The sequence below is a fragment of the Leptonychotes weddellii genome, chromosome 6 (assembly GCF_054177405.1).
Source record: "Leptonychotes weddellii isolate Sample4059 chromosome 6, ASM5417740v2, whole genome shotgun sequence".
Classification (NCBI taxonomy): Eukaryota; Metazoa; Chordata; class Mammalia; order Carnivora; family Phocidae; genus Leptonychotes; species Leptonychotes weddellii.
Genome location: NC_138374.1, coordinates 8511553 through 8532661, shown reverse-complemented (window position 1 = coordinate 8532661; position 21109 = coordinate 8511553). Strand labels below are relative to the sequence as shown.

The following is a 21109-nucleotide window of genomic DNA, read 5'->3' as shown; positions in this document are numbered from 1 at the left end:
TTGGTGGATTCCATCTATGGTGTTTGAGATTTCTTTTCCCAAGCCCTTGAATTGTCTCCCATAAAACTTGAGCAAACTGTAACTGTTTAATGATAAGCTGAAAAACAACATTAAGCACCTCTTTAGTAAGAGATACCCATGTTTTGGGGCACCCGGCTGGCTAAGTCAGTAGAGCCAGTAGGCCTCTTGATGTTGGGGTCATGAGTTTGAACCCTACCTTGGGTGTGGAGATTATAAATAAATAAACTTTAAAAAAAGAGAGAGATACCCATGTTTTATTTAAACATGTACACATTCACACATACTTTTGTGTATATACATGTGTATGTGTGATTACATTATATTACACTATCATATATTCTGCTAACTTACATTAACGTATTTGTGTGTGGGTGCTGATCTTATACGATTTTGTTGTTATAGTTCATAGAAGTAAAACCTGAAAATATTGAAAGTAAAACAAAAAGATAGGGCAACAGGCCCTAGGGCTCTACATTTTGCCAGCTGGCTTGCTTTGGGGACAGTTTCCGTAAAGTGCTCTGTTTTAACACAGTGTGTCATCTGTGGGGGGACTGAGTTCTTCATTGTGTGCTCGGTGGGACCTCAGAACTATATAGAGATTCTCTGAAATCTGAGAAAAGATTTGAAAAAATACTCTGAAACTTTGCTAACACACACCTGGGGAGCTTGGTAGGTTTTGGTGGCCAGCACAGTCTCTCTGTCCTTGGGATTACATGTTTCTATCCTTCCCGTCTGTGCACACCACTGTGCATGGGATTGGATACCGTCAGCATATTGCCTTGTGCTGATAGATGAATTTGGTTTTGTACTGCTAGGGAGCTCCTCAGCCCTGTCTGCCTTAATGCAAGAATATCCTGTGATCATAGGACAAGCTGTTAAAAAACAGGTGCTGCTTGCAATCACTCATCAGTCTGCCTCAGGACTCTGCCTGGTCATGTGCAACCGGGGAGCAATTAGCAGATATGATGCTGTGATTGGCATCCCCAACCCCTGGTGTCAAATTTTCAGGTTTGTCAAGATAGCTTTATTGTTCCCAATGATAGACTTTATCATTAGACTATCTTATGAATTGAGCTTATAAAATAAATGAAATACTGCTTTTCTCCCCGTGGAGGATTCATTGGGAAGAAGAGTTCTGCTGTCGAAAATGTTTGGAAACCACCGATACAATGAAGAGAGCACAGATTTTATAGGCAAGCAGTTCTGGATTTGAGCCCATCTTCCATTGCTTGCTCACTAGATGGTCAAGGGCAAAGTAATTTGCTTCTCTGAGCCTTAGTTATGCCGTCTGTAAAGTGGGCCTGCTCTCTAGCAAGCGGGCTGTTTTTGAAGATGATAGAGAAATGTACAAATAGACCTCGCCCAGTGCCTGACACATAACAGAAAGTTCAGCATATGATAACGGTTATAAAGCTTTTCGTGCTGGGAATTAAAGTCCCCATATTTCATGTCTGGTCATTACGAACTATCTTTCTGCACTAGGGAAAGACATCTATCTCATTTTATTTGCATGCATTTGCATATTTACTTATCTAGTGAACATAGCGTACGCATATCCCAGTAAATGCATTTTCCTCTACCTTAGAGATGTTTTAGCAGACTGGAGTGGCACATTCTTTCTGATGCATCTTTGCAGCAAATTAATTTCCTTTTCTTTCATTTTGAAAGTGTGTGGAGCCTTAACAGAATCATTTATTGTACTTTGGTTTTTTTCTAGTAGAAAAAAAAAATCAAACAGCCAAGGGGGAACTGCTTTTATGCATTGGGACTCCAAAGTGCTGCTTTATTTTTATGTACAGGCTCTTTGTGGGTGGACTGCAGAAATCCCTGCTCTTGGAAATGTTTCTGAGCCCTCTGGGAAACTGAACAGGGGAAAAAGAGCTAATTAAAAAAGCTGCCATCCGCCTCCTCTAATTAACTTGCTCTCTGCTCCTGGGAGAGGGAGCGGAAATGTGAACACAGCGCAGGCATCACCGGAAGTGAATGCCATTCTTGTGGTCCACGGTCGCCCGTTGTGTTTTGATGCAGAAACAGTTCATGGTAAACGGGCAAGGAACCACAAAGGGGCTTGATGTGCCCTCTCCCTCCCACACAGGGCAGTGGTGAATGGTGGCCCCTTCTGAGCAGGTGCTCCGGCCGGGCAGCTGCGGCAGGGGAGAGACCTCATTGGAATTCAGCAGCTCGGACCCAAGAGCATCCGGCCCTCCCTGTCGCTTGCTTGTGCTGTTGGGAAAGAGCAGGGGTTCTTTGTGCTCTAAAGCCTCACATCGCCAGGGCCCAGGGTTGCAGAAGCCACGGGAGGAGCACACAGCCTCTCACTCCACGCTGGAGAAGCTCACAGCATCCGTGGCTGGCAGTGTGGCTAACTCCTTCCTGACATCTTGGACAGATTTAGATCCCAGAGATACGGCAAGGGAATCAGGGGTGGGGCTTTAGGGGACAGAGGCTCTCCTTCGGCAGAGATGGCTTTTGCCTCCTGGCGGATGTGGCCCCTGGTGGAATGGGCCCAGTGGATGTGGACAGCGGTGACCAGCAGTGGAGACTCCAGTCTGATGGCCCTTCAAGGAAGCCCTGGAAAGAGGCAAGTTGGCTCCATGCTTCTTGTCAGTGTTGCCCCTGACGCGTGCAGTGCTGGGGCAGGGTGACATCTGGGGCCCACCAGGGTGATTCAAACTCTTTTTTCTCTTTGATACTCCCTTGTGTAACTTCCTCGTGTTTTTCGTGCCGGTAAATGGACCCTGCAAAATTCAGGTACCTTGATCTGTTGTCGTCCAAGTGTGTCTCTTCCCTTCCCCTGGACAAAAGCGAAGGCCTTTCATATTAATGTGTGTTTGCAAAAAGTCTGCCTGGCCCCTGTCCTCCGTGTGGAGGTTAAGTCTTTCCTCGTGAAATTTGATAGTGTGCAAGCTTCAGCTCATTGGATCCCATCAAAAGCAACTCCAGTGTTTCTGTTCATCTCCTTGGGTCTCTGGAAGGCTTTGGGGCTGGTTGCTGGAGCCAGGATTCTTGGGGGTGGGGTCTTTGGCACTGATAAAATGAGTCACTAACAAGTTGTAAAAACATCAATGTGTAGATTTTTCTGAAGGGGAACTCACCAAATGGCTCCTTTTCTCTGTGTTGGCTGATGGTGGAGGGATTGGCTCGGTTCCTGGTCCTCTCCGCCGGCTAGCAGATAGTCTTTAGAAGAGGCTGCCCGCTGTGGAGGTCACGAGTCCTTTGACACCTTGCAGGAGCTCGGCAGTGGGAGCGTTTCATGCTCCACACTCACCTGGCTCGTCACCCTCTGATTACACGTCTTTACCCAGATTTGCCTGCTGGGCCCCTCGTGCTAGCAGCAGTCCTAAATATCCACTCTCTTGATAATGACCTTGCTTGTGGCAAATGAGTAAGTGACCTTTTAGTCTCTGTACAATATCTTGAGTTGGGAATCAGCCCAGGTGATGCTGCTCTGGCATCCTTGGAGTGAGGCTGGTCCAGGACCGTGCACCACTGGGCATCTTGAGCAAGGGCGGGGGGGGGCTGCCCCGCGGCCCCAGGACACAGGCCTGGCTCCATGATTTGGGGAGGTCTCCTTCTTTCTGGCTTAAAATTGAACCCCCAGTAGAAGCAGGGTGACGGAGAAGGGCTGTCTGCTCTGGGTTTTCTGGAGCCCAGGGCAAGGCTTTAGTTTGTTGAGCAGCCTTCCCCTTATTTCTGGGTGGGGTGTCCTCTGGGTGGAATTTTGGCCCAGTTCTCTGGATGAAGAATCTTCCTTGGGAGCAGACCTTCCTGCCGAGTGGCAGTGGTTATTATCATATCACTGAGATTAGCAGGCTGGGTTTTATGTCTTGGTCTGGCACATCCTCCAGAGAGCTGGCTTGCCAGCTTGCTTTCATTCATTCATTCATTCACTCATTCACTCATTCATTCAACAGATGTTTATTCACTGCCTCTTGGCTTAGGCTCAGAGATGCTATAATAAATAAGGCCAGCTGCCCTCATAGCCTTGAAGCTCAGTAGATGAGAAAGATAATTAACACAATTAGGAGGTGAATGAATCTATAATAAGTTATGAGAAGCTCTGGGAAGGAAGGGCAGTGGGAGAGAATGATGGATGGGGAGAGGCCACATGCTGATTTGGTTTCACGGACTGGGGATCCTATGATGTGTTGGAACCATGGCATCGAAATGTATTCCTGGGAATATCAGTTTGACCGAATTGGTGCCAGAGTTGTTCAAAAGATTCCCCTGTGTTTGTATTTGTCCCTGAGGCCAGAAATACGTATTTCTCATAGGGCTAAGTTCAAAGCTTATGTCATTTGGGAACAAAGCTCGTGATAATGAGATTCCCTCTGGGGAATCATGCTGAGAAATGACTTTCCTTACATCTGTCCTTGAACAGCTCAGTTGGGCAACAAGCCTGGTTCTAGCGGTCCTGGGCAGGGGTCAGAGGGCCACACAGTCTCAGCAGCACTGGCCCCTGGCTCCTTGGAGCAGACTCAGCCCGGACCCCTGCCTAACCCTGTGCTTCTCTCCTCCTCTCTCCATCAGGAGTTCTGACTCTGAAGAAGCATTTGAGACCCCCGAGTCGACGACTCCTGTCAAAGCTCCCCCTGCCCCACCCCCGCCGCCCCCCGAAGTCACTCCAGAACCTGAGATCAGCGCACAGCCTCCCCTGGAAGAACCAGGTAACCAAGGTCAGGTGCTCCCCCAGGGAAGCTTGGGAGCAGCTCTGGGCTGGGGCAGCTGGAGGGGGGCACCCGCTCCAGGGGGCTGTTGCTAGAGATCCTTAGACACTCCCCAGCTGCTGGGGCCTCTCTGCTCAGGGCTGTTTTGTGAGTGAAAACTAAGAGTGAGCAGATATAGTGGATTATTCTGTCTGCTTTGAAGGTGTTTAGGGGAGGCCTGTGGGGAAACCCCTCGTTTAGCTCTGGGTGCCTTTTACTTGGCATCCAGAATTGGGTTTGAGGGGACAAGTGGATCTGGGAGGTTTCTATTTGGGATTCTATCTTGGATTCTAACATGTGGCCCTTGGCTCCCATAAGAACACTGGTGCTAGACAGCCCACATGAATCTGCATTTTTATTAAAGACCATAGTCCCCCTGGGCTTGGGGATGGAGATATGCAGTAAATGGGAAAGAAGAGAAAGCCATAGATAGCCAAACCCATGCATGGATGGTTCTTTTATTCCTCATTAACCTCAAGTTACCTGATTTCATATCACTTTCCTGCCTCCTTTCTTCCCTAGTGTGACTGAAAGCACAGATCTTTCCAAATCTTTCAGAGGTGATTGCTGGAGGTGGGAGGGGATGGGACAGATCTCATTCCCCAGCCTGCCCACCTGGCTAGTGTTTTGTGCATGCATCCTTCAGTTACACCAGCAGGGGTGGGACCACTTCCAGTGTGAAAGTTTAACATGAGCCCTGGAAGGAGATGGGGACTGCCAGAAATGGCCCAGCAGACTGGTCAGGGGGCCAGGTGGTACTGCCCTTAGACCTGGACTACCTTCCTGCCTTGGGCCATTTATTTTAGAGGGCCCCACTCTGGCTTTCCTCCAGCCACAGTCCTCTCTCTGCTGAGGCTGTAGGGCCAATCTCCTCCTAGACCACACTCTGGATACCTGGGGACAGCCACTTCCTGGGCCTACCTGGTTCCTTTCTCATGGCCCATCTTCCCAGGACTGACTGTACCCATGTTTATACCTCTCAGCCAAGGAGGAACCAAGGATGGGTCTGGGACCTACAGGTGGGGTGTCCACACACCTGTGCTCAAGGCCACCCCAGGTAAGGGATGGAGCTGGGGTGGGAGGAGAAGGAGCAAGTTGATGGCTGGGCCTCCATTCATACTCTTGCCCCGGCCAGAAGCCAGGTGAACTGTAAAGTCAAATGACATTTTGACCTGGATGTTGGTTTTACAAAGAAATGGGTAGAATTCTTTCTACCTGCCCTGGGTTCAAACGGGCTGTTCTTTTAGAAAGGGTAGACACTCCGGGGCTGAGTCCTAAGCACATAGGCTCCCCGATCCTGGGGGAAAAGGTTAGGACCATTTTGGGGGGGGCAGATGTATTTGCTGGTGTCTGACAAAGGCAGTTTTCATATTTTCTCGTCTCTGACAGCTCATCTGCTAGTAGCACCTGATTGTACATCGCTAGTCTAGGGGCTGGGCCCTGAAAGAGGAACTGTTGCAGTTTATTTGATTTCAAAGCAGAGAAGGAGCCAGAAGGTTTTTAGCATTCCCATTTTTTAGCGTTCCCATTTTTTTTTCATATTATGAAGAATATAAAAATTCATTTCCTATAATACTGTAAAAAAAAATCACCTTTAGGTTTAATGGAAGGTGAATGACAAATAGATTGTAATCCCTAGATCAAACATGTGATTGGAAATAAACTATCCTTTTTTTGTTGGTGCAAGTTCATGCCCACAGATGTGTGGGACTCTTGGGGAAAGAATTGAGAAGAAAATGATGGTGTATCACACTGTACGGTCCATCCCCCCTCACCAGGGAGTAAACAGGGAAGGGCCATTGCTGTGAGCCAATGTGCGCCTTCTGGGATTTCCAGCCACGCATCCTGATGGCGTCTGGGGATGGTTTGCTGCTTCTGTTCTTTTCTGTGGCCTGTCCTTGTTCCTTCTGCCTGACTTGCTTTTCAACAAAGCAAAGAACAGTCTCCATTCTTAAAAACAAACACATGCACAGCTCCCGCCTCTTTCTTAGAGGGCAGCTTCAGAAAGAATGAGCATTGCAGGGGATTAGGAGGTAACCCCCACCCGGAAGGGGTTGGAGCTGGTGATCACCACGAGTCACAGCCCCACAGAACTTTTGATTACATCAGTTGGAGTCTTTGAACACGGACTTTGTGCTTCTCCTTCTTGGAAAACTCCAGTGAAGCTAAATATACGTGGCTCACACAATAAGGAGTCCTACGGTTGGGATCGTGACTGCTTAAAGCCCCCCCGGGCTTGGGCTGTACAAAGATCCATTGGCTTCGCAGCCCTTGTTATAAAAGTCTGCCCGTCCATTCTGCAGACAGCATGGGGCACAGCAGAGGCTTGAGCAGGTGGGTGTGCCTGCTTTCAGAGGTAGCTAGAGGGAAAGAAAGGTTCCTTCCGGGAAGCGCAGGCAAGAAAGGGCTCTGGGGAATATCTATTGTTTGGTTCTCTTCTGCACAGTGCCCGGGATATTGCTAAAGATGCCGAAAGAGCCACGTAATAGAACAGACTAGACCCTTGGCTGTGAATAAAGACATGATTTGCTCCCCTGGAAACCCACACTGTAGAAAACAACCAGTCGGTCACCTTACCTTGGGTCCTGCCAGCATGGTTGTGCCCCATGGGACAGGAGGATGGGGGGCGCCCTTCGTCTGGGCCGGTCCAGGCCAGGATGCAGCTTGTCTGAGCCCGATTTTCTCTTACCCGTAACATGAAGAGGGCAGCCTGCCGGTCCTCCGAGAGCCTGCTTCCCTTTCTGAGCTTCCCCGGTTCTGAGATGGCAGTGTGGGGCTGCTGTATGGTGACCATGTTCCCAGAGCTCAGAACTGGCCGATGAGGGACGGAAGGACATGTCGCATCATTGAATAGTAGCTCCCACGTAAGCGTCCACCGTGTGCCAGGCCTGCGCTGGGTTCTTTGTGAGTGTCGTCTCCACCTCAGCCGAGAATCATCCCCCATGCTTACAGCATCCCTACAAGTCAGATGGCATCACCTGCCTCCCCAGTGAGATGTGCAGCTTCCAGACCTCGCCCCCCGTCTCGTAGCACATGAGGGGCTCTGGGATTGGAACCCAGGCCTCTTGACTCCCTTCCATTGGGAAACCAGGCTGCTCTCTGCATCTGTAGTGAGCTGGTGCATTTAAGTACTCCGAGGCAGAGGATGGACACCGCAGTTGTCAGGTGCAAGCAGGTGGTCAGGGAACCCGTGAACCTGGTTTCGTGGTACCTGAGGTGGGCTCCTTCGATGGTGGCCTTCCTTCCAGGGCCATTGCTTTCCCCTGGGCTGAAGCCAGTTTTCTTAGCTGGCTAGCTGGGAAACTGCCCAGGAAGGCCCACGTCGGGGCCTTGGAGGTGACTGGAGACACCATGCACTGCATGCTCTAGACCTTTCCTCTCTGCCCCATGGGAAGTGTGGCCTTTGCTGAGGTCCTGGTAGGGTTCCACATGGTAGTTCGTGGCCCCAGTCTTCAGACTGACTCAGGCCCTCCCGGCCCTATAATGGGCCCTGTGGAATGACCTGCTTAATGACCACATAGTGGGACAGTGGGTTCTCAGCCAGGGACAATGGTGCCCCTCAAGGGGACATTTGGCAATTTTTAGAAACATTTTTTAAAAAGATTTTATTTATTTATTTGAGAGAGAGCACAAGAAGGGGGGGAAGGGCAGAGGGCAAGGGAGAAGCAGACTCCCCGCTGGGCAGGGAGCCCGACGCGGGGCGTGATCCCGGGACTCTTAGACCATGACCTGAGCCGAAGGCAGATGCTTAACCGACTGAGCCACCCAGGTGCCCCTAAAACATGTTCAGTTGTCACAACTGGGGTTGGGGTGACAATGGTATCTAGTGGGTAGAGGCCGAAGATGCTGCCTAGCATCCTACAGTGAACAGCACAGCCCCCCACCACAAACCAGTCACCATCCCGATATGGCCCCAGTGCCAAGACCGAGACACGCTGCAGCAAGACTAGGTTTCCTGGTCTATGATGAGTTAATTCAGGAATGTCAGCTCTGAAGAGGAAAGGGTGTTAAGCAGGTAGGGAGCTTTTGTTCTGGGTCAGATGGTGAGCAGATGGTTGCATGTTGCATGAGTCCGGGGAACTACTAACAATCTGAAGAGTCTCAGAAGCCCAGGGGCAGCCTGAGAGAGGAGACTGGCAGTTGTGAGCCTTGCTTTGGAAACAGTGGGGTGGGCTGAGGCTCTTTCTCCCTCCTGCAAGGCCCCCTTAAAAGCCCCTGTTCCCCTGGGTCCTCTGGTCCTTCTGAGTCCTCTGTGCCATGTGTCCGGGCAGGAGGGTGGGGTGCTTGAGGATGCCAGGCCCTGGAGGAAGTAGAGAGGGAGTAGGTTTTAAAAAGAAGCAGGAAGGAGACTTCTTTTGAGACGGGAAGGAAGCTGGAGTGTTTTTTGAGGGGAGGAAGGAATCACTTCGTGGGAAGAGCTGTGAGGCTTTAAGGAAGTGCCCCCCCATCTTCCAGGACATTTGCTGCAAATAGGACCTGGGGGGCGCTGGGTGCAGGAGAGACGGGAAGGTTTAGAACCATGAATAGAGCTGCTTCCAGAAGGTGTCTTCAATTCTAGAGGTGCTTATTGAGCCTGCAAGAGAAAGTGTGACCAGTCCAGGGAGAACAAAGATGAGTCAGACCCGTTCCTGAACTCAGGAGGCTTGGACTTCACTTGCATTGTCATCACCTGGGCGGGGGTTCTCTGCCAGGTGCTCCAAGAGAAATACCTGCTTGTGAGCAAAGTCAGGGAGCAGCGCACAAATACTCACCCCCCGGGCGTTTGCGGTGGTGAGCATGAATTGCTCTGAGAAGATATCCAGCAAGAGGCCAATTCAGGTTTAGCCGAGCATTTCCCAAACCACGTCCACTTGTTGGGATGAAGGGTAGGGCTGCCAGATTCAGCAAATGAAAATATAGGTTTAAAGAGATCCAGTTAAATCTGAATCCCAGATAAATGAGGCATTACCAAGACATATTTATACAAAAACCCTTTTTCAATGATCTGAAATTCAAAGTTAACTGAACTGTTTTATCTCGCCTCTGTCCCAGCCTGGCACGGGGTGGGTGTTGGGGGCATAACCCCCATCAGTGAAACACAACTTCAGGAGCACTGTCCTGGGCCATACCTGTGCCAACTCTCCAGTCCCTTCTTCTGCAGACCTCTTTGCAACGTTTGCCCTCCTTTGTCCAGTGACATGTGGTTAGTTTTCTGGTGTGCTGACTGCCCAGGACAGCTGTGAACCCACAAATGCATGAAAGGCACCAGCTGGTGCAGGCAGAGCCCAAGGTAGCCAAGCCAAGGCCAGGCTGGCCAGATCCCCATGGAGCGGTGGGGTCATGAGGTGGTGGAGCATCTCGTGGCCAACATGTGGAACATGCACAGTGTGTTTTAAAATAAGGAGCAGCCTCTGTGGCTGGCAGTGGCTGTGGCGGTGGGGAGGCTGGGAAGAAGAACAGCAAAGAGAGGAGAGGGAATGGACCAGAGGAAAGGTCAAGAAGAGGAGCGTGGCAGCAGAGTTGGAGGGAGAGATTACAGGGATGCCTGGCATAGGGACAGGTGGCAGGCAGGGAATGCTCAGTCCTCCTGCAGTGGCCTGGGGGCCTCCACGGAAAGTCTCCCCATTGTTCCTCACAACAAGCTCCGAGTAGTCAAGAACAGGCTCGATGATGGTAATGGCTGTCTTCTTCTCCCTTGCTTTAGTTCCACTGGCCTCTGTTATTTCTTTAACACACCAGGCATGCTTCTACCCCAGGGCCTTTGCACTTGCGGTTCCTTTTGCCTGTGATGCCCTCCCCCCCCCCCCAGCCAGATATCCTCCTGATTCACGCCTTTACCTTGTTTCTGATCTTTGCTTAAGTGTTTCCTCCTTGGAGGGCTTTGCCAACTACTTTATTTTAAAATTGCAATGTCCCTGGCTCCATTTTTCTCCATAGTGCTTATTACCATTGGGCAGTCTGCACATTTTGCTTCTTTGTTTCTGAACTGTCTTCTCCCTGAAGAATGTAACTTCCAGGAGGGCAAGGATTTGGTCTGTTTTGTTCATTGTTGAATCCCCAACGCCCAGAATGGTGCCTGGTCCCGACTGGGAATTCGGTAAAGGTTTTTCTGAATGACTGAATGGTTTGAGCTCTTCCCTAAACAGCCCTCCTCACTCCCGTTTTGCAGATGAGGAACCGGAGGGTAAGCCTATCCAGGGTCTGGAGCCGGTGATGGGTGAGAGCAGGCTTTGTACCGAAGCACTGCGCCCGCCCAGTGGGGACCCGGGGGAGGGGGCTGGGGGCTCCGCTTAGAGGGTGGCAGTCTGGCACGAGAGGAGAAATGCTCCCGTGTCCTGTGTCCTTCAGTGCCTGCTTTGCCTCCTCTTCCTCAGGCTGCGGTTCTGAGCCGGCCTCTGTCCCCGATGGCCCACGCAGCAGCTCGGTGGAAGGGAGCCCCTTCCGCCCCCCGTCACACTCCTTCTCTGCCGTCTTCGATGAAGACAAGCCTATAGCCAGCAGTGGGACTTACAACTTAGACTTTGACAGCATCGAGCTGGTGGATGATTTCCAGACCTTGGAGCCCCGCTGCTCAGACTCTAAGAGTCAGGAATGCAAAGTGAGCACGCGGAGGAAATCCACGGATTCCGTGCCCATCTCCAAGTCCACGCTGTCCCGCTCTCTCAGCCTGCAAGCTAGTGACTTTGACGGTGCTTCTTGCTCAGGCAACCCCGAGGCCGTGGCCCTGGCCCCAGACGTGTGCAGCACGGGTTCAAACAGTGCTTCCAATACCCTTAAGCGAACTAAAAAACCAAGGCCACCTTCCTTAAAAAAGAAGCAGACCACGAAGAAACCCGCTGAAACCCCCCCGGTGAAAGAGACACGACAAGAGCCAGTGGAAGAGGATCCTGTCCCCAGTGAGGAGAATCGAGCATTCGAGACAAAACCGGAATTGTCCAAGACGGAAGGTTCTGTACCGGCCCTCTTGGAGGAGACGCCCCTGGAACCCACTGCTGTGCCCAAGGCCGCCTGCCCTCTGGACTCCGAGGGTGCCGAAGGGGCCATCCCCCCAGCTTCTGGAAGTGGCAGAGTGCAGAACTCACCTCCGGTTGGAAGGAAAGCGTTGCCTCTTGCCACGGCTCCGGAGGCGGTGGAGGTGACTCCATCAGATAGTGGGGGGCAGGAGGACTCCCCAGTCAAAGGGCTCTCGGTGAGGCTGGAGTTTGACTATTCTGAGGACAAGGGTAGTTGGGACACCCCGCAGGAAAACCCCCCTCCTACCAAAAAGCTAGGCAAAAAGCCGGTTGCCAAAATGCCCCTAAGGAGGCCAAAGATGAAAAAAACACCCGAGAAACTCGACAACACTCCTGCCTCACCTACCAGATCCCCCGATGAACCCAATGACATCCCTATTGCTAAAGGTACCTACACCTTTGATATTGACAAGTGGGATGACCCCAATTTTAACCCTTTTTCTTCCACCTCAAAAATGCAAGAGTCTCCCACACTGCCCCAACAGTCCTACAACTTTGACCCAGACGCCTGTGATGAATCCATTGACCCTTTTAAGACATCCTCTAAAACCCCCAGCTCGCCTTCTAAATCCCCAGCCTCCTTTGAGATCCCAGCCGGTGCCATCGAAGCCAATGGAGTGGACGGGGATGGGCTGAACAAGCCCGCCAAGAAGAAGAAGACGCCCCTAAAGACGTAAGTTCAGGGGTGCAAGGTGGTAAGATCAGAGGTGGGGCTGTGCGTTGGCTGTGATCCTGGGTCATGTGTCTGGATGGACGTGGCTGCCCTAGCCCTTCCCCCCCATGCGCCATAACGCCACCAGGTTTGCAGCACGGTACCTGTCTCCCTTCCTCTCTGCTCCCACAGTGGTGGCATTTCCCAGCCACCTACCCCTTTGGGTCTAGAGTCCTTGATCCTTTGCCTTATTATGACAGTGGTTTAACGCATTACTTTTAGCTGAAGTCCTGACATTTGACTCCAGGGGAGTGTGGGAGAGCCCGTGGAGAGGGAACCATCCAGTGGAGACCTGGTCAGCCTCCCTTTGGTGACTTAGCCTTTTCCCTGGTTAGCATGGGAATTGCTTCTTGGGGTGGCCTACCAGCTAGGAGATCTACCCTTAAAATATTGTTAAGAATTTATAGGATTTGTGTCTGGCCTTTAATGGCCCAGGAGCGAGAGGTCTGGCCTGGACCCTCCTCCCTGCACCGCAGCCCACCCATGAGAAGCACCTCATGTGTCTTCATTCCTTTTTCTAACCATCTTTTGCAGAAAAGACTCCAAGGCCCTGTAGGTCCAGAAGAGGTCAATGAGAAGACAGTCCCCAGGAGGCCATTCATGATCGGTTCTGCTGGCCACAGACACTTGCCAAGTAGAGTACCCTTCAGTACTCCGTGTCATGTCTCTGGAGTCAGTCCCCAGACCCAGCTGTCACCTGGGTGGCTGCGGGTCCCTGCTCAGGCTGTGGGTCCCAGCATAGTGGGGATGGTGCTTGGAGCCTTTCTCCTGCCCTCCTGGGAAGTATGGTCAGTAGTTGCGAGGCCCCAGAGACCAGGCTTCTGGCGCCAACTCGGCCGGAGAGACCACCAGACTCTGCCTGGTACGAACTGAGACAGGGTGACCTTTTTACCTTCCATTCGGGGCTCCCCGCAGAGTTAACATTTGAGAAGAACCTGGAGCCTCCTGAGAGCAGGTTCTCTAAACAGACATTAGTACGTGGATCCCAAGACTTTGGAGATCAGCTCCCCAACCAGGCCCTTCCTAGATACTCCGTCGAAGCTGTGTTGGGAGCTTTTTTTAAAGCCTCGAACAGAAGTCTGAGATGCCCAGACAACAAAGCCACGGTCTCTCATTTTTGGAATGAGAGCCAGCTTGTAGCCACCACGCATCTCCTCCTTCCCCACCCACGGGTAGCTTGGTTACAGAGCTAACTAACAGGTCAGGGAAGCCAGTCCATCTTCTGGGTCTCACCTCTAGTGCAGAAGACTTGGAATCCTACACTGGTGTGACAAAGGTCTTTGGGCACCAGCACCTTACAGGGTAATTGGAACCAAGAGAGGAAGGTGCTCTCCGACAGCCCCTCTCAGAAAGCTGGGCCGTTGGCCACGCTCGGCAGCAGAACCCACGGGATGGCTCCTGTACCCCAACCCACTGAAAACCAATCGTCTGCAGATTGATCTTTTTTGTCAGTTCCTTCTGTCTGTCTCTCTTTTTTCTTGTCTTCTTGTCTTAGGATGGTTGAAGATGTGATGTCTGTGTGTTCTCTGTTGTAAGTAAATTTAATGGAATCTGCCTCTCATCCTACCTGTGCTTTTTTTTCCCTGCTTTTCTGTTTGCTTTCAAGCCCTCTCCATCTCCTCTCCGTGGCGGCTGCTTACGTATTTCTGCCTCGGGCCTGGGGATGGTGGGGGTGGGCAGGGGGGCTCCCCAGTAGCAGAGGTTACGTTCCTGTTTCAGAGTGATTAGCGTAAGTGAAAACTGCTTGGCTGTGAAAATGTGATTATCCAGCATCTGCCTGCTTGTCAGGAATGGAACTGTTTTTTTTTCCCCCTTGCATATTGAATGTCTTCATCTGAAACCCATACATTGTTTTTTTTAAAAAGCTCTCATTCCATTCTTTCATTTCCAATTGGACTAGTGAGCGATTGCTTTCAAAGCCCTGTGGCTTCACGACGAAATAACCCTCCGGCCGACCACAGGCAGTGGCCCGAGGTCGCTGATTCATGCTCACATATGAAGCGGAGATCGTGGGGCTAATTGAGACCCCCTAAAATGCCAGATCGGCTCGGAGTGGAGCACACAGCTGTGAGAGCCCTCGCCGGCCTGCTCTGGGCCTGGTCCTTGGTCTCCCGGGACCAGGCCGGGTATCGATCGGCGTGCCATCTGAGGGTCACCCTGCTGGGTGACAGTGGAACCCGAGCAAACCACCTCTTTTCTATGTTGTTTTGCCACCATGGGGGGGACATTGTGGGCAGCTCCCAGGGGCCCCAGGACAGGTACCCTCCCTGCCTCCCTGTCCTTACCAGGGAAGCTGGCCTGGTCCCAGGCGTCCAGCAGCCCCCCGGGATAGGGTTGAGTCTCTCAGGCTTGCTTCTGCCCAAAGGATTTCTTTAGTTTTTTAGAGCCATTTAGCAACTCTCAACTACACAGTTATATGTTTATATGCATGGATAAATATATGCTTCAGGCTGGGACTGCACTGCTCGTATGGCAAATGCTGTAAATGCTGCAGATGACCATTTCTAGTGGTTTTTCATGACTGAATGCCATTGTTGAAGCGTTCTGTTGAAGAGAACACAAGGAAGGAACTTGAGTGCCAAATTGCTCTGTCCATCCAGTTAACGTTTAGAGCAGGGAAAGGTAGTTGCAGTAATAAAAGTGCCAATAAGTAGGGCGCCTGGGTGGCTCAGTTGGTTAAGTGACTGCCTTCGGCTCAGGTCATGATCCTGGAGTCCCTGGATCAAGTCCCACGTCGGGCTCCCTGCTCAGCAGGGAGTCTGCCTCTCTCTCTGACCCTCCCCCCTCTCATGCTCTCTATCTCATTCTCTCTCTCAAATAAATAAATAAAATCTTTAAAAAAAAAAAAAAGTGCCAATAAGTAAATTTCCTTATTTTTTTCTTAAAGTGAATGAGCAGGAATGTCTCCATTCCTGCTCCATTCCATGGGATCTAAGGTCAGGGGACAACCCCCACCCCAAAAATGCCATTGCTTTGCTGGGGGCAGGACTGTACCACAGAGGGGCCCGAGACCAGGGACCAGGCTGCAGGTGGGGAGGCCTCCATTTTGCCTGGGAAATGAGCCCCTGACCACTCAGTGACTCAGTGGAACCATGTTTGCTAAAAATGCTTTCCTTCATTGACCCCTTCGCAAGTCTGATCTGATGTTTCCTTTGCCTCGAGTGACCTGCCCCTGCCCCTAACTATTTACATGAAGGAGAAAGGAAGGGAGAAAAGAGTCATTAACCGTGGTTAGGAATAGACAGTAGAGAAATCATCTTATCCCGGAAAGAGTGCTGGAGATTGCTTGTACAATGTGAAAGGACTTGAAGCTACTGAAGTTGGAGTGTTGAAGATGGTAAATTGTATGTTATGTGTACTTCACTACAATTTAAAAAAGAATCCTCTCACCCTGGCCCTGCCTCTGGTTGCAATCTCACCCAGAAGTGCCGAGGTGCAGGAATCCTTTATGCTCCGAGTTCCAGTGAGTGGGAAGGGATTCTCCCTGAAGACCCAGAATGGTCCTTCGTGTTTCTGCACGGCTCTGGCCGTGGTTCGTTATGTGCTGTGTCGTCCTGCCAGTCCGTAAATGGGATCCTGTTCATCGGTGTCAGGAATCTAGGTCCCTGCCCCACACCTCACTTGGTTCAGGCATTCTTGGATGAGTCTGGATACATGAATCTCACCAAAATCTGCTTTTTAAAGTAAGAACCTCTGGCTAAATTTAGCTGCATTTTCTGGGCCAGCTCTACAAAATGGCATCTCTTTAAAAGATTTCCAGCTTGAGGATTCTTTCCCTCAGGGGCAGCGATAATATCTGTTGTTAAGTCGGGATGAATCGTCGGCGGTGGACGACTCTTAGCCGCTGCGGAGGCTGGAGGCTGTGGCTTCGGTCGGCTCTGTGTAGCTCTGGACTGTTCTGTACCACTGTTTGTTGTGTTCACATTTTCCATTTTATTTCCAGTGACACATTCAGGGTGAAAAGGTCTCCAAAACGGTCTCCTCTCTCTGATCCACCCTCTCAGGTACAGTGTTCCCTTGAAATGTATGATTTTATCACTCACCCAAGCAGCTAAAGCCCATGCGCTTTGATTCCCTGCTAGTCAACCAGAGCTGTCTTTTCTGCTCATCACGGGCACGTTTCCGGCATCCTTTTTTGCCTCCTACGTGGGGGCTCCCTTGCTGTTTGCCAGATATCGTTTTGATCCCTTCCCTTTGGGAGAGATCAGAGTGTGTCCCCAGAGTAGAAAGATAGATGTTCAGCAGAAGTGTTGTGTGGGTTCTGTGGGAATCATGCTGATCCATTCTGGCCAGTTCATCTGCTGAGAACTTCTATGAATACTAAACTGAGAAAGTCCTTGGAGGTAAATGAATATATAGTGAGAAAGAACTGAATGTCAAGAGCACTGGATTATGTAACCAAAATCCAAGTGGGGAGAGAAAGGAAATCACGCCCTAAGAAGTGAGGTTTGGGCCCTTTCCCCTCTAACTAGTTCCTTTATGAGATCTACACCATGACAGACCAAGGAGGGTTGGCCTCGGGCGTGTATGCCAGGCTCCCATCTGAGCCAGCGATGCCCTAGCCAGCAGACCGTAGTCGGGCTGGGCTGCCCAGAAAGGCACCCCGCCCCGGGAGAGGGGTCTGGTGACCCAGTCCCAGCTCTGCTCTAACACTTCTGGGCACCCCACCCCCCCTGCCCCTGCCCTACTCAGCTGCTCCCCCTCTGTGCAAATCCTCCAGGGACAGGCATGCAGATCGACAGGCGATATTGATGAGATCGGTTCACAGGCCCTGAAGCACTGTGTGGGCATAACACAGTAGTTGCAGTAATAAAAGTGCCAATAAGTAAATTTCCTTATTTTTTCTTAAAGTGAATGAGCAGGAATGTCTCCAATAAGCCGGACACAAAATCCGGATTTTTTTTTTTTTAAACCCACGCTCACCGCCCCCCCCTCCCCCCCAAAAACAAGCCATCAGGAAGGAAATGCACGAATTCAGAGAGGAAGGAATTTGCCTCCTTGGGACCGTTTTGAGCAGGGTCCGAGGACCTGCTGAGGAGCTGGATAGGGACCTGCCCTGGTTAGAGGGGCCCCAGACTCAGGTGGGCGGGTGCCGTTGGGGACGCAGAGACCGTGTGAGAGGAGAGACTGCTTCTCTTTTGCTCCCAGGACCCCACGCCAGCGGTGACACCAGAAACGCCGGTCATCTCTGCGGTGGTCCATGCCACCGATGAGGAGAAGCTTGCCGTCACCAACCAGAAGTGGACGTGTGTGACAGTGGATCTGGAGGCTGACAAACAGGACTACCCGCAGCCCTCGGACCTGTCCACCTTCGTCAATGACACCAAATTCAACTCACCCACGGAGGGTAAGCACCTTGGTGGCCAGCCAGACCCCCACCCTGCCTTGGAGATCACTGCCCCTGGGGAGCACAAGGCCAGGAAAGAAACTTCCAAGCCAGGTTGCTTTGCCATCCGGGCACTCCAAGCTAAGGCTGCATTTTAAGACAGCCTAAGGCTTGAACCCAGCTATACCCCAACCCCGAGATGTCAGCTGAGAGCCAGTCAGCTCAGGGCCCCCCGCCTGTCCCCCCCAATTCCCACCCTGAGCTCACTCTGTGGCTTACGGGCCTGGGTGATTTTGAAACACACACCCAGCTGCAAGCAGCACCATTCAAGCCAAATACTCTGTGTGGGTCAACCCCTGCCCAGGCCTGGGGTCTCCCGGGGCCACCACTGTGCATCATCCCCACAGGACATTCCTCAGTGGGGCCATGCCTTCCACTCAAGCTCCCAGACCAGACGGTTCACTCCAGGCTTGCCAATGAGAGGACCTTTTTCCTGAACAGGCCCCCAGGCATGTTGCTTTTCTCATCAAGATCTTCTTTCCTCCTACACATAGTTTCGCTTTCAGCTTTCTGCCTGATCCTTTGGCTTGAAAAATTCATCTATCTTAAGTCAACACAACATGATTGGTGAATCAAGATTTTTTTTTTTTTTTTTGGTAAACTGCTTATTCCGTGAACACTGATTTTTCTGAAATCTTTGTATTGGTTCCCACACGTTCCTTTCTCGTCAGGAAAGCTGCTGAGGCCTGAAACCATCTCCTGGTCTGATGGTGCTCTTTCTTGCTCCTGCCCCTCTGTGAGCTTCCCTCCAGCACTCGGGACTGTTGTGATGGTTCTCAGTCTCCAAGATCTTAATATCCAAGCATTCAAAAAAAATATGCGTAGAAATCAATATGAGGGCCGTCGCATGTGAAAATCTTACCTGTACTCCTTGTCTGCTGCTAAGGAACCACCACCTCCATTAAGCAGCCTCTGGCTCCCTCCGGGCTGGCGGTGGTATCACCCAGAGCGGGTAGTTTGGGTAGCTTGGATTGCTTGCTCTGCACGCTCTTCCGTGACCTGGCCACTCGGCAGCTTGCTTTGTGCCCATCAAGTCTCTGAACGACACGAGTGAGGTCCATTTCGTGTGTTGGGGGGGGGGTTGGATGCGTACCCTCTTACCACACTACTTCTCTATGCTTTGAAGATGGAAAGACCCTCTAAGTTACGTGTACTTGGGTGTTTTGGCATTGTGTGTTCTGCGGAACAGAGCCTTTTGGTAGGCTGTCTGGTTGGCCCTCAGATTGGGGTTTGGGAGGCTTGATAGTGACCATGTCACTGCAGCCTGACCCTGGGCGCCCTGGGACCTGGCCTCCGACCCTCTTCAGGACTTTCCTCTGCACACATACCTGGGCCACGAGCCCCACTGGATGGAACCACTTTGCCTCGTGCGTGCCCCCCCCCTTGGCTGCCTCTGTAGTGCCCCATGCCCTGTCTCCCACGTTTGGTCCGGGCCGTTCTGAGGTCACTTAATGCTGTAATGATGATGACGTGCATTTTTTTTAAAGATTTTTATTTGACAGCGAGTGCACAAGCAGGGGAAGTGGCAGACAGAGGGTGACGGAGAGGCAGGCTCCCCGCTGAGCAGGGAGCCTGATGCGGGGCTCCATCCCATGACCCTGGAATCGTTACCTGAGCCAAAGGCAGACGCCTAACTGACTGAGCCATCCCTGCACCCCAATACATGCATTTTTTTTTTTTTAAGATTTTTTAATTTTTTTTTATGCATGAGAGACAGAGCGAGAGAGAAAGGCAGAGGGAGAAGCAGGCTCCCAAGGAGCAGGGAGCCCGATGCGGGACTCGATCCCAGGACCCTGAGATCATGACCTGAGCCAAAGGCAGACGCTCAACCATCTGAGCCACCCAGGCGCCCCCCAATACATGCATTTTTAATAGAAAATATAAAAATCCTAATAGTACCTGTTAAGCCAGTAGGTATCCCAATCCATGCTAGCATGTTTGTTCATCTTTGACGTGGAACCAAAACAGACACCTCACTAGCTCAGGGACATATTTGATCATTGCTTATTTTCTGCAAAAATTCAACAAAGAGGTAAATCTGTACATTTAAAACAAAGCTCTATGAAACCTGCCTCCTTAGAAAATAATCGGGAAGATTTGGGAAATCCCGACTAAAATTACAACTGGTGGGCAATCGGAAATCCGTCATCTGTACGTATAAGGGACAGTTAGAGTTTCAGGAGGTGCCGACCCTGCATTCACCTTTGTAATACAGCCTGCTTCCCTCCAGCAGGTGGATGTAGAAACTGGATGCCCAGCCCCCCTTTCAGATCGTCCTTCCTGTTAACTTACTGAGGTCAAGTCCAGACACGCCCCTGGGGTGCTGATGTCATCAACAGAAAGAATCTGGCCAGAGCTGTGGCCGTGATTAAAGCTTTATTACAGGGAAGTCACAGATCACAGGGAATGAGATTTGGGGTTAGAAATAATGAGCCCCTCACCAGGTATTTACTACAAGGCCAATTCTCTAAGTGACAGTAGTTACGAGCTGTCACTGGTGCACACTCTGAGCCCCACTGAGGCTCTCGTACACGTGGTTTCATTTCGTTCTCTCAGTTCTAGAGAGTGGATTTCTGCTCCTCCTCACCTAGGAGCAGGAAAGCATAGGCTTTGCGCTGTTATGACTTGCTGAGCGATGTGGGGCTAGCCCCCGTAGATCAGGGCTGCCTGACTCTGAAGCATCCTGCTCTTACCCACCATGCTCCTGTACGTGAGCATCCAGTAGGCTTCCTCTCGTCGTCTCTAGAAAGAGGGTGTTGAACTCAGCGGTGCTTCCCTACCTGGGTCCACAGGAGCTTCATGTGCTGTCTGAATAGTCTGAGAAACCTGGATGGAACTAGTTTAGAAAGATGCCCAGCAAATTAAAATGACGTGTCTGGGCAGTAATGACATCAGCTCACGGTGGCGACAATGATCATCCCCCACTGATTTAAAAAGTCAGATTGGCAGGGCGCCTGGGTGGCTCAGTTGGTTAAGCGACTGCCTTCGGCTCAGGTCGTGATCCTGGAGTCCCGCATCGGGCTCCCTGCTCGGTGGGGAGTCTGCTCCTCCCTCTGACCCTCCTTCCTCTCATGCTCTGTGTCTCTCATTCTCTCTTTCTCAAATAAATAAATAAAATCTTTAAAAAATAAATAAAAAGTCAGATTGGCAATTATAAATGTTTTTCTTCGAACACTTGCTTAGTAAATGGCCTCTTCTGGTGCAATCTTTGGAAACATAGTGGGAAAAAAACCTAGTCCGTGTGGTCCGTAGGGATGCAAAGATTAGGAGCCTCCAAAGCCTCTCCCAGGTC

At 51.1% G+C, this 21109-nt stretch overlaps 1 protein-coding gene across 10 annotated transcripts in view; it reads left to right on the top strand.

Moving 5' to 3' along the window:
- Positions 1-21109, top strand: part of TACC2 (transforming acidic coiled-coil containing protein 2) — a 186046-nt gene that overhangs the window by 134647 nt on the left and 30290 nt on the right. For all 10 annotated transcript variants that reach the window (XM_081823351.1, XM_081823349.1, XM_081823353.1 and 7 more), the window contains 4 exons: positions 4552-4688; positions 11081-12392; positions 16375-16435; positions 17580-17778. In XM_081823351.1, the coding sequence (XP_081679477.1) occupies positions 4552-4688; positions 11081-12392; positions 16375-16435; positions 17580-17778 (1709 nt within the window). The remainder of the gene's footprint in view (positions 1-4551; positions 4689-11080; positions 12393-16374; positions 16436-17579; positions 17779-21109) is intronic.